Source organism: Strigops habroptila, chromosome 2, assembly GCF_004027225.2.
Source record: "Strigops habroptila isolate Jane chromosome 2, bStrHab1.2.pri, whole genome shotgun sequence".
Classification (NCBI taxonomy): domain Eukaryota; kingdom Metazoa; phylum Chordata; class Aves; order Psittaciformes; family Psittacidae; genus Strigops; species Strigops habroptila.
Genome location: NC_044278.2, coordinates 82,836,229 through 82,851,422, shown reverse-complemented (window position 1 = coordinate 82,851,422; position 15,194 = coordinate 82,836,229). Strand labels below are relative to the sequence as shown.

The following is a 15,194-nucleotide window of genomic DNA, read 5'->3' as shown; positions in this document are numbered from 1 at the left end:
GGATTTATATTTATCAAGCTACATTTAAGCCTCAAATGAGGTATTGCCTAGTTCACATCATTCTGAAACAGACACACCACAGTAAGAAAAGGACACACTTTTTTAATTCTGTTCCAAAAATGAAAGAAGGTTTTTTTGGTCCCTTGTGGTAGATATGAATGAAAACAACAATTCTACATTTCTTCAATGTCTACATCACTATATAGAAAATATTTTTAATGCATAACATAGCATACTTATCTATGTCTATATCATGGGAAAGATACATAGTTTCATGATGACAATTCAATGAGAGATATGTTCATTTGTCACATATTCCATCATAGACACTATTTTCTAAATTTAAACCAATAATCATGAAGTTTAGTGTTTTCTTTTTAAGATGTGGCTCTAGTTAATATTTATTAAAGATGATCCTACAGACTATCATACCTACTTAGCAAAATAATGTGTATTAAGCTTACATTTCTTAATATAGCATATCTACAGCACCATGTTTCAAGTATATTTACTGCTGACAGCAAATAACAATGAAACAAAACTGAATAAAAGATTAACAATTTCATTATTTTCATAGAAGGCGCTACCAAAAGGGAAAATGGCCGTAACAATAAAGCACGTATTTTGAAAAAAAATCACACTGAAGATTAAATTATTCAACTATTTATCCAATTAGGATTATCTTGCATGGAACAGGAAATAAAGTAAATGTGATCAAACTACATAAATCGCCTTTTTTTTTTTTTTAATCTTGCCGACAAGATAGACTTAATCATTTAGATTTTTCCATGAAGTTGATACAGCTTCATAGCAGGCCCAGAGAACAATATCACGCAGGAAGCTTTTGCTTCTGCAGCTTCAGAAGCCTGTTCTCTCAGTATGCCTCACAGTTAAAAATCACTCTTCAGAAGTGATATACAATCTGAACAATCTTGTAAGTATATTTATATCTGAATAGTTTTCTCAGTGAATAACTAAACTTGTTCTTTTAAATTTTCTTTTCCACTGTGTCTCAGACACTATTTTGCTATTACTGTATCACTGTCTTGGAAAAGACCTGTTAACTCACTCAAATCTTATTCCAGAAATATTAATTGCATGCACTGTGAGATTCGTTCATTTAACTTTCCTTAAGTAACTACAACTTAGTAGTCGCACGACTAAGCACTTGTAAGGTGCAATACATCAGACCTACTTTTGCCATCTACTTTAGGATGAGATGGATCACCCCTACAATCGCCTATTTCTGTCTCTTGAGTCTAAGGTGACTAATTCACATGAAAATGTCTGCATTTGTTCCAATGAATTCCATGGTGAGGATTTTGTCTAGATAAGGGACTCATTGATGTAACACAACTGACTGTCCAGCATGAAATGCTGAATCTTTGTGAATAATTCCCTTAAGTTACTAATTGGTGTTCAGGTCATAACATCCAATTCCTTGCTTTGTTCTGCAAATTTAACAATCACAATTAAAGGGCCAGGGAAGCAGATCCAGAGAAATTATATTCTCAGGTGATAGACTACGGAATTCATGATTTCTTCTTTCCTGTGCCACCATCAGGACAAGTAAAATTCCAAACTAAAGTTTAGTGACCTGATTATAACCAAGTGATCTGTTTCTGGTATTCTCTGCATTCCTGAAGCACAGTTTTATGAAAGCATTCCTTTAGCTTAAAATATGATGTGGTCAACATAGCGTGTTTGTCCTTAAGGCTGTATGATTATGCCTTTCCTAGCACCGAGACAACACATTTTATCCACAGATCTCAAAGAAGTTTACAAAAGTAGATATATGCCACTACAAGCATTTGTCTCATGTCCCATGATGTCAAAGTTGCATGCACAATCTTGTCGTTAAAAAAGTGTTATGTATCAATCACACAATGAACACTGATATACTGCAAATAATCTTTCTGGTCTGAAGTTCTTGTTTATCTTATTTTCATTTTTGCAAGTGAATATTTTTAGAATGGGAGCACATCCATCTACCTAAGAATATACACATTCGGTTTATGCTAAGAGAAAAAATATATACTAATAAAAGAAATAAAGTTAAAAAAAAAAAAAAAACCCACAAAAAACCAGTGTTTAATCTGTTAAACAATAGAAAAATTCTTATGAACTAGTGATACTGCCATTGAACTGGAGAGAGTTTGAGAACAAGCTTGCTCTAGCTTTTTCACCCTATGATTTGGAATCTGCTCACAGTACTGCCAGCTTAACCAAAAAGGATTAACTCTCATATCCAACTGAGAACACAGATAATTCTCAGTAATTGGTAAAAAATGAAGATGAATGGGGCTGAGAGATAAGGAGCAATTAGCTCATCAGCAGTTACAGCTGTGCACTCAATCCAGATCCATCTCTTGAGTCTCGGCCCCTTTTAAAGAACCCAAGCAGAATAAGCACAGGACATTCCTCCCAAAAAATTGTCGTACCTGCCCATCATTCCTTTCTCTTCCATTTTATTTCCATGCTATACAAAGACACCTGTCATAGCATTCTGTGTAAATTACTACCTCTCCCAGGACCTGTGTCTACAGGCAATCTTCTTTTGCACCTAAAAAAAAAAAAAGGGGGTGGGAGGGGAAAAGAAAAAAAAAAAAAGGAAAAAAACCCCCACAAAACCCGGAAACCAAATGACTACTGTAGACACTCTTAAGTTCCCTGTCAATCGTTTCATTATAGCAGCATCATCTGTTTGAAAATATAAGCAATTCCCTCATCTAATTATAGGGAGGATTTGAGGTTCATTAACATTGCCAAGGCAGAGAATCAGATGTGCAACTGCAGAGCTGTGCTCAGTGGCCTGCATTCTCTGTTTCCTTTTATTTGCTTTTTCAAGGTCTCCAAGACTTTTTCCTGAAACCATAAAAGTAATTCTTTCCTTTAAAATAGACACGTGTGTTTAGAAAAAGGAAATGACTGCATTTTGTACTGTTCTATTATTCGGCAAGGTCACTGGAGAAAAATAATTTCACCTAAATAATTTCATCTCTGATTCTGGATTAAAACAAAAAAAAAGGAAGAATACTAGTATGCAAGCAACTGTTACATTTGAACAACAGATCACAGGAAACCTTGCATGTGTCTCATAATTTTAAATATTGCAAAGTAATGCGGATGAATAGGAAACCTACCATGCCAAAAAAATCCCTTAATTTTCAACACATTTTGTGGTTGTTTATGGATTAACAAGCTTGCCAAGTGTAAAATGTTGCTTTATATTTCCTAACTGTGTTTAGAAACCGAGAACACCAAAGTCTTCAAGATTGCTTCACTTCCTTAAAGAAATAATAGCCTTTTTTTTTTTTTTTTTTGTATGAATGTAGTTTAAACAATGACATTTTCTTGGGACATCTGTTTTGAGATCACATTTTGAATAGATATGAACTCATTTCCTACTAAGCAAGTAATTTACTATTGTTGATAGTTGTTTACAAGTTTTATGAGTCAGATTTTAGCAAGTGGCAAAGGTCTTTACAAATCCTTTGAGTATTCCCTAAAGTGTATGCATAGTGTTTTCATTATATAAAATGTTCGGGAAGCAAAAGTATACGGGCTGTTCTTCACTTCCTACCAAGTTATAGATAGCAAAGCCTAGCTCACAGAAATAGCTTTAAACATATTTATTTTCAAAGCTGCCTATCTTTTGCTGTTGCAGGTTAATGAAGTATGATAGCAGGGCAATAAGTATTTAAGCAGCAAAGAAATAATTGGGCTGCTCTACCTATCTATTGCTTTGGAGCGTTAGAAGGTAAATATACAACTGATCCTAATAATATCCTAAGATGTTATGATGAGAAAGAGCAGAACCTCTACAATGAAATTTAACGTTTGACCTTGTAACTCGCTTTCTTTTAACTCTGCAATTAAAATTAAAAAAAAAAAAAACCACAAAAAAACCAAAACAAACCACAGAGCATAATTTTTTTTTTTTTCTGTTTGCTGCCACACAGAATTCATTTTTTAAACAAAACCACAATAATTTATCTATCCTGTATGTTGTATGTACAATTGCCACTAAAAAGAACCTGGGACATTTTTCCTTCTTATCTGCAATGTAGCTCATATCAGCCAAGCTGTCACAAGACAGTACTTGATATAAACAAGAGATTGCAAAGACATCTCAGCAATCAATATTAGGATGGCTACAGTATGGAAGCCCCAACCACTGCATATCATTTGTCTCAGCATCTATTTCTATGACCAAATGAAGCATTAATTCAAATCATAAATCTATGGTGATTTAAATCTGGGAATGAGCACCTGCCTGCTTTAATGATTTATTTTGTACATTTCAGTAAGCAGGAGATTTGTCCATATGAACTGACAGGTCACCTTCAGATGCCAGTAGCAGACTGTTTATCACCATGCAGAATAGCATCTCATCTTAGCAAGTAAATATTAAACTAAAAGAATCCAATTGATTGTGGATGGGGAAGAAAGGCGTTGCAGCCATATATTTTACTCAGTGTGCTAATACCTCACTCTGATTCCCCTGTAATTTCTCTTTTTTTTTTTTTTTTCCCTTTCCTTTTTCCCCCCTTCTAAAATGATAATTCTGGTAGGAGGATGCAAGCTCAAGGTTACCAGCAAAACTGAGGGATATAAAATAATTACTTATTAGTATTACTTTAAGTCCCTTCACTCACTAACGTTTTGGCCACTGCTTCAAAGGACCAAGTTAATAAATTTGTGTAGCATTCTGTATAATTATACAATGTTCATCTACAAAAATTACTTCCATAATTCACATTAAACATCTGATTAAAAATAAAAAGCAAGACGATTCAGAAGTAAACCTGACAGTTCAACTCAAGAGCCCATATTTTATTTATCTATCTCCTTATACATAGGAGATAGATAAATAAAGAACATGGTATGATCAATAAATGTACACTAATATACTATAATGTCTGTTACATATGGGCTAAGATGTATCAGTTAAGCTTTTAGCCTGGTTGGTTAGGTTTTTTGTTCCTTTTCAGGTTGGTCAGGCATGTAACACAATTTAAAATATAAACCAAAATCAGGTTACTTTGTTTTATTTCTTCCTCCTGTCAACATTCAGTAACATATTATTTCAAATTCATGCCTAACAAGCCGTAATTTAAAGCACTAGTAGTATATGTACTTGATAGTATTTATTAGAAAAGACTTAAATAAACATCTGAAAAAAATGCAGGGGGAAAAAAGATCACACACCTACTGCAAAGCAACACCTTTGAAATATAAATTCTTGTCAAGATAATACAATATGCTAATTTTCAAAAATGCAACTAATAAGTACTTAACTCTTAATGAACCTAATAATTCCCTGGCATTAGTAGCAGTAAGAATCACTTTTCTGATTCCCTATGCATAACTGACACTGGACACTAGATACAGCTCACTACAAAAGAAACAAATGTAAACTGTTTTTGAGAAAACCTCCATAGGAAGAATGAAACAAATGTAAACTGTTTTTGAGAAAACCTCCATAGGAAGAATATGGCTCAAGACTGGATGCACAGACAAGCACACTGTATTTCAAGAACCATTCCTCATGGCATGGAGACAACTGGGATGCTTTTCACTCTACTCAGAAGAGCCATTTTTTTCTGAACATAATGAACTCTATTCTTCATTCAGTTAAATTGTGAAATTAACTGAAGTTAACAAGTAAGGTAAGGGCTGAGAGGAAATTTTGGCAATGGCAGTAAATAACGTTGCTTCGCTAACTTTGCCTTGCCAAAATAGCTAGAATGTATTTTCTAAAACATGGAAATGATTAAGCTGTGTAAGTTATCTAAATTATGCCACAAATAATGATTTAAAAATATTGTTTTCTTTTTTATTCAGATACTCCATCCACTCTCCTACAAAATACTTCATGCGATTTAGATGTTGATTACCTGTTAACTCTTCCATTTCCATGGATGTAAAAGTATTTGTCACTGGAACTTCCAATCAGAATAACAATTCCATAATCCAATATTTGAACATTGTATTTCACATGATTTATTCATCAAAATCTGAAATTCAAACCTAAACTAGCTTCTAGCTCTAGTACAGCCACTTTATCCTCCCAGTTTGCACTTATATTTTTCACTCTTTCTTATTATTTCACTTTTCTCCCTGTATGTTAGAGGCCACATGGCCCTTCCAATTCATTTGTACCTGTCTCCTCCCAAATTTCAGACACCTGCTCTCAACCCTGTCCTGTCTTCTCCCCCAGAGAAAAATTCTTCCACTAATATTCTAGTGACTGCACGTGCTGGTGGTATCTGAGTGCCCACACACTCATTTAAGACTATTTTCTTCACCATCAAGACTTTGTTTTAAGCCTTTCTTTAAAAGAAAAGAAATCTGGCCCTCTCCTTAATACAGTAATGCATACTTCTTGTTGTTATTTAAAACAGAGTGTGCCTAGGGAAACCAGTTCTTTGAACTGCAATTCACATTATTTGTAAATAATAGTCTACCCTTACCTACTGAACTGTACAGAAATGCTGTTCACAAACACATTTATTCATGTTAAGGCTAGTACATAACTCTAAGACTCATTTCAAATGTATTTATGAGATGAAAAACTAAAAAATAAACAAAAGAGCCAAAATAAAAACAAAACAAACAAAAAAAAAATCTATCTTAATTCATTTTATTCCAATATACACTGATCTTGCCTGCAGTCTTCTGAACGTGCCTCTTTGTCATTGAATTTCTGTTGCTGAGTTAATACTGTCTCAATATGATAAAAGGAGCCAATACAATGAAATGGCATAACAAAACATTTTACAGCAGACACACACAGATGATTAAAGATTTAATCATCAACAACAAAAAGTTATTCAAGCTTTGAAGTATACTTTAGCAAAACAAATCATCTAAACAAATGACTAAAGTATACTGAAACAATTCTGTTTGCAAAAGAACAAGAGTTGCTGATGGTTGCTTAAGAAATGGAAAAACCTGTTAACTACATTTTAAGAATGTGTTTATTAAAATAAAATATGATAGGAACTGCAGAGCATGGCAATAATTTATTGTGTATGTATGTTTTCCTTTTGTCACAGGGCACATGAAAGTATGAAATATTTTGCTTTCAAGCTTGTGTTCTGAATTACCTAAAGTCAATACCGAGCGCAGTGAGCAGGAGACATTGTTAAATTTCACTTTGACACCATCATCTGTCACCCCACCTGTACTTTGAAAAATGAACTCTAAGCAATCAAACCACTTTCTTTCATGGAAAATATTAACTGGACTCTGCAAAAGTAACCTGCAAAGCAAAGAATGTTTTTGTAATAGTAACAGAAATGCTGAACGCTGGTATAAAGGTCAGATACAAAATAAAACTAAAAACAGCAAGAAAAAGAGAACAAATATGCAACTTTTTACACCAAATCAAGAATTTCAGAAGGAAGTTCAGAAGGATCACCATTTTAATAAAATACCAGAGCATTATGGACAAAAAATATAATAATGCTGTGTCTGAGACTTACCGACACTTGAATTCAGATCTCCATTTTCAGAATCTGCTCCATGCTGGTTATTATTTGCATGATAGTTGGACATAGCTTCCAGTTTAATTTTTTTCACTTTCATTGCTTCTGCTATGGCAGCATTGGTGGCAGCTGCTGCTGCCGCAGCTGCTGCTGTCAGGCCTGCAAATAAGCATGAACAAAATTTAATACACATTATTCTATGATGATTCTTCATTATTGTAAGGACTAAAACTGTTAATTCTTCCTTCATGCTTCCTATATAATGAACGGAGAACATTGCAGAATATTACTCCTCTTGTTACATTTAAAAGCTATTAGTTTTTTTCAAGCAAAATTTTTCACATCATATTTAGATATTTAGTTTCTCCAATATATCCAACTAGATTTTAAACTGGCATCCAGTAACTGCAGTCATAATACAATCATAACTAACTGCAGCTATACATGCTCTCAGAAATTTAACTTAGTTTCAAAATGGTGTCTTCAGTGTCTGGCTATGAATAGGTGCATATGTACATAAATGTACTTAGAAGAAAAAAAAACCCAACGCCAAAGCTTTACATGCTAAAGGAAGAAAAAAAAAGGTCTACAGTTTCTATTTATAAATAACAGATGACATTTCTTTCTCATTTCACACATAACAGTAAGGAGATGTGGTCATTTTAGGAAACGTTTTTAGAAGAAATGTTAGTAATGCAGAACATTGGTAAACTACTTTTTTTGCTTTCCCCAAACTTCAAGGCATTAAGGTATTTATCAGTGAGAAGAGGAATTATTAATCTCATTTAATCCCAATCCCAAAGTCACCTTCAGGCAATCCAAGTGCTCTTACTACCAAACCAAATTTCTGTCCTTCAGCAATTTACAAGAATGTTCTACAAAAATGAGAACATTTTTCTTGTCAAAAGCAATTAAACAAATGGTCTAAATGGTTCAAAACTCAACATTAGATACAGCCTTTAATCAAAGTCACAGACATAAATTTTTGCCTGAGGCAAAATAATTCTTATGTGGTCCCCAAACTGTCCTGCTACCCATTTAGGTTCCTTTGCCCCAGCCTGAATGGTAGCAGACAGAAATCAGTACCAAAACTTCACAAGAGCTGCCTATCTCACATGATTGATTCAGGGGACAGAGGTGGGAACTAAAGAGAATTAAATGTAAGAATGAAAGAGAAGGCATTAAACCAGGTAAATTTTACGCAATTATGCAACCTCAGCCTGTGATGCTGAAAACAGACCCTCAGTCATTCTGAATCAAGATTCTTGGCCTGACCATGGAGAAGGATTGAAAAAACTCAGTGTAATTAGTCTAAAGGTGCCTGCTGTCTGATTTTCAGCTACTTGGAGAGGTGTGAAGTGTCTTATGGATCTCACGAGGAATTAACTCCACAATTTACCATTCTAGTGGGCCAAGGCTGCTGCCCAGCATAGGAGAGGTGCAATTTAGCAGGAAAGACCAAATAAGCAAATAATCCCAGGTTGCTGAGGCAAATACTGCTAGCACCATTGCTGCCAAGGGCCTCTTGTTGTCCCCTTTGCCCCCTGAAATGGAAAATGAGTTCACTCTTGCCGTGTTTTCAGCTAGTGATGGGGAGGGACAGAAGGCAAAATCCAGTGGGGAGAAGGCAGAAGGTAGGTATCAGGAAAGCAGTGAGGTGGCATAAGAGGTGCCTTTGAACACATTGTAGGTTGCTTTCCCATATTACTTTGCATGATTGCATAAAGATTAGCAAACAGCTCCAACCTCCCAACCCTCCCTCCTCACAGGCTGACTTCTAACACCTTCAAGTGCAATGAGAATTACCAAGTATGTGATAATTACATTCTGCATAGGCAGATCAATATTATTTAGAAAACTGCTATTTCAGGTAGAAGAAGATGTACCAAAAGCCAAAAATCAAGCCAGAAGGTGGATAAATACAAGGGTTTAATTTTATTTTAGCTTCTGCTACTATTATAAATTGTGCATGTTCTGATCTTAAAAAGGTATTGACAATAACATGGATTGCTTCCAATGATATTTTTACTGTAGAGGAAGGATATGAAGCTATACATTATACAAATTTGGTTACAGCCCCTAAAGTAGGCCACAGAAAAAGGGGTAGTGCACCTCTGAACTTTGGTTTGCATCCTGTGTTCATTAAGCAATACAATAACCTATACTTCCTTTTTTAATATACATCACTGACAAGCTAAAACCAGCATCTTTAAAGAACAATCCTTCGGACGAATATTCAAATACAGTATAATCAATGAATACAACTCAAACTTTTGGTTGTGACTTTATTTCTACACCAGCAGTTTTAAGCACTTCCAAGCATTAAAGTAAATACCATATTAAACAGACACTGGACACAGGACTCGTAAGCCCACCTGCAAATATGTCACACTGGGGTAATGATCCAGTTGTAGAACTGCTGAAATACAAACTTTCTTTTGCTACAATATTTACACCAAAGTAGGCCATAACGCTCCTCTCTAGAGGAAACTATAACCTTTGGATAAGGACTGAAAAACTAAAATCCGGATTGTTTAGTTCTGTATTATGATTTTCACAAGATAATGCTTGTGATAATAAATGATAATTTTAAAAGCAGAAATTAAACTACTAATTTCATTCCTTCTCTCATGCAACCACGTAAGTGATTGAGATGACTACTCTGCTATACACCAATTAATTTAAACTATACAACTCTTAAATGCATGTCTCGTATAAGCACCGGTGGGGGGGGTGGAAATGTGAGTAAGGAATAATCCTCAGAATTATTGCTTAATGTCATTCCTCACAGCAATTCCAACATAGAGCACAGCTTCTGTTTTACTTTTCTCCTATCACTTGACTCTCACAGTATAGCAAAGCAAGTGGCAAGGAAGATCCTGAGCCAGTTACTAGAGCATTATAATCACTGGTGCACTCACTACACTGTGGCACGGTACAAGATAAAACTTTCTCTCTAGCACAGGGCCTGACCCATCTCACTGATCTGACTAGCAAAGGCAGCCAAATATATTCTGAACAGAAGAGGTTAATAAGCTGTTATGTATCTCTATGCATATTTTAAAATACTAAACTTTAAAGTGGCGTAAATACTTGGGATTTTTTTTTTTAGTTGTTGTTAAAAAAAGCCTTTTTGACCTAAATGTTATTTAATATCACTTTACTCTTTAAAACAAGTAGGCAAGGAATTTCTGAGGTGCATGCTTTTCTACAATACAGAAATTTTATCTTCAAGTATGAGATAACCAGAAGTCACCTATAAAGCCAACTGAAATAAAAGAAATACGGATCACAACAAACAGACACTTAGATATTTTTTATTTTTACAAACTATTTATTTGAACAGTTAAAAGTATCCAGGCCAAAATATTAAATTGATTAAATTCAATGAGTAGTTGTCATTAATATTCTGAAATTGATAAGTTGTTTATGTCTGGCATTCTTCCTGCTGATTATGCAGTGAGACAGGCAGCTTTATAAATATCTCATCACTCCATCGTCACACAAATTTCATCGACAGTGCTCATGCACAGCTATTAGCAATATGAATCTAACCATTACAAGAGGAAAGAAAATCGAACATGTGGCATTAATACGCAGTCCTGGTTCCTAACCATCTGATAGGCAGATGGTGTAAAGCGGATTCTCCAGCTGAAATGAAGGGGCACATCATTTAAAACCTTGTTTGCATTCTAACTGATATCAGTGCCATATTGATATACATGATACATCATGGCAGTATTTGAACAATCTAGTTTGTTTCAGTCATAAATGTTTACAGCCTTGTTTTTTATCTTCAGAAGCATGTTCTGAAGAGCATATTTTTAATTTATGAAACCTATTGTTTACTTCTGTTGAACCAGAAGATTAGCAAAGAGCAGGAATATTAAATTACCACAACCACAGCAGTATAACTAAGATGGATGAATAAAGTATGTTTTTTCAATAAAAGATGTTAGTAAAGGAATTAAAAAATTAGCCTAGACATTTTATGCATTAAATACATTTATTCATTTAAACCTTACAGCTTTTTTCCCATGTGACATACTTAGAACTTTAATGCTTTATAAAGCTATTCATTTAAATCTCTTACTGTGTGCAATTAATCTTGTCCAACAATTTAAATCAAAAAGCAAAACATCAGAAAGTTCAATTCAACCATCATGCTTCTGAAGTAATCTCCGTATTGCTGACAGTTCCTATAGACTCATCAGCGAAGTCTGTTCAAGGTGTCTTGTAGGAGCCATATGAATTTGAATTACAGCTCAATTGAAAGCTCTCCAAGCCTTAGTAGGAACTCAGGAACAAGAAGCAGAACACCAAAAGAAAGCGTGAATGATCCTTTCCTACAAAGACCTTCTCTCTTCTGTCACTAGATTACTTTGGCCTGTTGGGTGTGTTTGTAGCTGTTAATTATGTTAATAAAGTCGCAGCCTGCTGCCTCTGCCAAATATAATCATAAGCTTTCTCCTGCCAAGTTCTAGTCTAATTTACACCCGTACAACTCTACTGAAGTCAGAATTTCATGGGTGAGAATGAGACCAGAAGTATGCCCTGTATGTGTGGTCTCTAATGCTGAAAAATGAGTGAATGAAATGGAAAACCATGACAAAAAAAACATAGCATCTTCAGAAAACAATTCTGTTTTAAAAGCAAAACACCTGAAAGAGCTGTCATATATCATGACAGATTTTAAAAATGTGTATGAGTTACTGGTCAGCACTAAATCACATCCAGGGTTTCTGCCTTTCAACAAATACTATTCCCTGCCTTAAGAGAGAGCTCTTAAAACTTTTAGATGTCATGAGCAACTTCCACACCCTATTTTTGAAGGGAAAAAAGAAAAGGACCTATGACTGTAACTTTTTCAGCCTCAAATATGTCTTAAAATACACATTTTTGAATTATATGCCTAAACTTGGGCTGGGACATCTTACAAAATTAAGTATTTGATCTTAATTCACTTTTACTTCACATAACTATACCTAATGGTAATTTTAATTCCTAATAGTTACTCCAATAAATAACAAAGAACTTCCTCAATATAACTATTACTTTCCTTTATATGTACCATACATACATACATACTTATGGATACATAAAAAAATCCAATAATATATATACATATTTCACAACCTCTTTCTTTAGGACTTTGAGAACATTTTCAAGGTACCTTACCTTTGCCATTACAGATCAGGTTGAAAACCAAAATACAACTGTTACATTTAATTTTATTTATTTGCTGGAAAGTTCATTCTGCAGAAATGCTTTATTCATTGAATGTGAGGAGGTCCAAATCCCATCTAAATTCTGAAAGAACTCCTTTCATTATTGCAAAATAATACTTAATCTTTTTTCTTATAATTTATTTCAATGGTACTGACTTGAAAATAATTCATGTCTTTTCTTGACTTAATTCCAAATTTCGCACTGAGGCTCTTACTTAGGCAAAATTCTTACTAAAATATGAAAACTCTGCCTAAGAAAGGCAGGGTTACCTCCTAGGACTTGACCCTGATCACTGCAGATTATTGCACTGGTTTCACAGGTTTCAGCAGTTGAGGTACAAGGTTTTGGTAGCTTGCTATGCTGCTGCACAGTTATTTCAAACGAAATAGGATCCTAACCTTAGTCTCTGATCTAATGCGTGTTTTCCATAGTGTAATACGAAAAACAAGAAGGCAAAAGCAATCTGCAGGAGGACAGAGGTTCTGATTACATAGACTGGATTGCAGAAAAGGGAACTTCATACTACACTGTAATGTTCTGCTAAAATATACCAAGTTACCTTAGTAGCATTCTTTATGTATAATGTAGGCCTGGAATCTTACAGTTATCCAGAAGCCTTACTTCTGTTAAGCTGCCTGGATTGATCCAATACAACAATATTGATATACCCTAAAAAGTTCATTACCTGTTATTTTAGGATAATAAAGAAATTCCTGACTGGCCATTCTAGCTGTATTTTCCTGCTCAACTTGCATGGTTCCACACAAAGTGCTCATCCAGATAACTTTATAACATCATTAAAAGAACTATCATTAAAGGCGTCATGTAAAAAAAAGTGACATAACTTACAGCACTTTAAATATTGTTAAATAAGGAATACTTATAAAAATTCAGCCATGTGATCTGGTTTAGACTGGTGCAACAAAAATGAAATTGCCAGTCTTACACTGGGAGAAAACCAGTGTATGTGACGCTCAAACCATCTGTTGTTCATCAGACTAATCAGACCTTTTTCCTGTAAGTACTCCTAAATTGCAATATGAATTTTGAGGTCTGGGTATTTCATTTAAAATAAACAAGGAAAAGAGCTAAATTTCCACAGCAATCTTCAAATCTTTTTACTTGCAATGTGTCTCTGCAATTAATAACAGAGTTGCAGAAAGACCTTGAAAGATCTGACCTTGAAAGAAGTAGTGTCTTCTTGATTTGCTTTGTTAAAAGTAGATAAAACTTAAGATTGTATTTTTTGAATGAGAACTACTGGCAGGTTCAATAATGCTGAAAAAGAATGTTTAAGTGTAAATATTTTATCATCAATATTTGCCACTTATGGAACTGATGGGTTTACATTTTTTTTGTGTAATTTTTGTTGTTTCATTTATTGTGGATTTATTCCTTTGTACTGAAGAGTAAGGAGTGAAATCATAAAGTGCATTTCAAATACCACAACAAAGTGCTAACTGTTACAGCTTAACAGGGGTTTGTAATCTGAATTTATTATTGTCTTGGTGCAATTGTGACAGAATTAAACAATGTAGACTGCATAACTGCCTGGCTATGTTGTACTTTTTCAGCAACAGTTAAAAATCTTACTGAAATGCATACAGCATCACTCCAATACAATTAAGAGAGAACATTCCTTCTTAAACAACAGTGATCTTTTCAAAAGCAATAGATTCTCAGTTCTCATTCAGTCTGTTGCATTATTCATTTCATGTGCAACCTCATGCTGGACCATAAATTGTTACTTTATCTAATCAAAGGCGACTTAACTTCACAGAAGGTCAAAGGTTTAATTTTGTGAAGTATTATCTTACGCTACGAGTTTAACGGAAAAATAGAAGAAGAAAAACAGCCAAGAAACTGGTAATAAATGAACCTTTATTGCCTCAGGCATTGGCCTAGTTAATAAACTTTCATTGAAGGTTTCTTTCAACTGTTATGGACAATGAGGTAAAAAAAATCTTAAATTACAGCCATGTGTGACTTTTAAAGCAGGCATTCTTTTTTATCTCAACCTCCCCAGCTTTGGAAAAAGACAAAGAGATTGTCTTCAATTTCTTAACCAAAAATGTATGCTTCTAAACAGATGAAAAAGTGCAGATCAAACCATTTTAAAAGCAGAGGTCAGCTTTGAACAGTACAAAAAAATACTTTTCCTGAAGTGTCAAGTCTTGATCCACAATCTCTTTAATCGAATAGCATGCAATTCCCCACCCACCCTAAAAAAAGTATGTGGGAAGGGAAAATATATATACTAACAATATATTATACTAACAATGATGCTTGGTTTCTAACAGACTTTCTGTTTTACATTTGCATTGCTAGGATGCAATAATGGCTCTTGTTTAATAGAATGACTTACTATGGGAACAACTTCCCCGCACTTTTTGCAACCAGAAGTTCCTTTCTTCTTTTTGTGCATATTATCTCATGTTCTCACAACACTATTCTAGCTGTTATGAGAAATTA

The 15,194-nt window shown here is 34.3% G+C and overlaps 1 protein-coding gene across 1 annotated transcript in view; it reads right to left on the bottom strand.

The window, feature by feature from the left end:
• DACH1 (dachshund family transcription factor 1) overlaps positions 1-15,194 on the bottom strand; it is a 377,909-nt gene that overhangs the window by 178,490 nt on the left and 184,225 nt on the right. Inside the window, 1 exon segment of the mRNA XM_030476075.1 lies at positions 7,491-7,652. Coding sequence (XP_030331935.1) covers positions 7,491-7,652 — 162 coding nt within the window.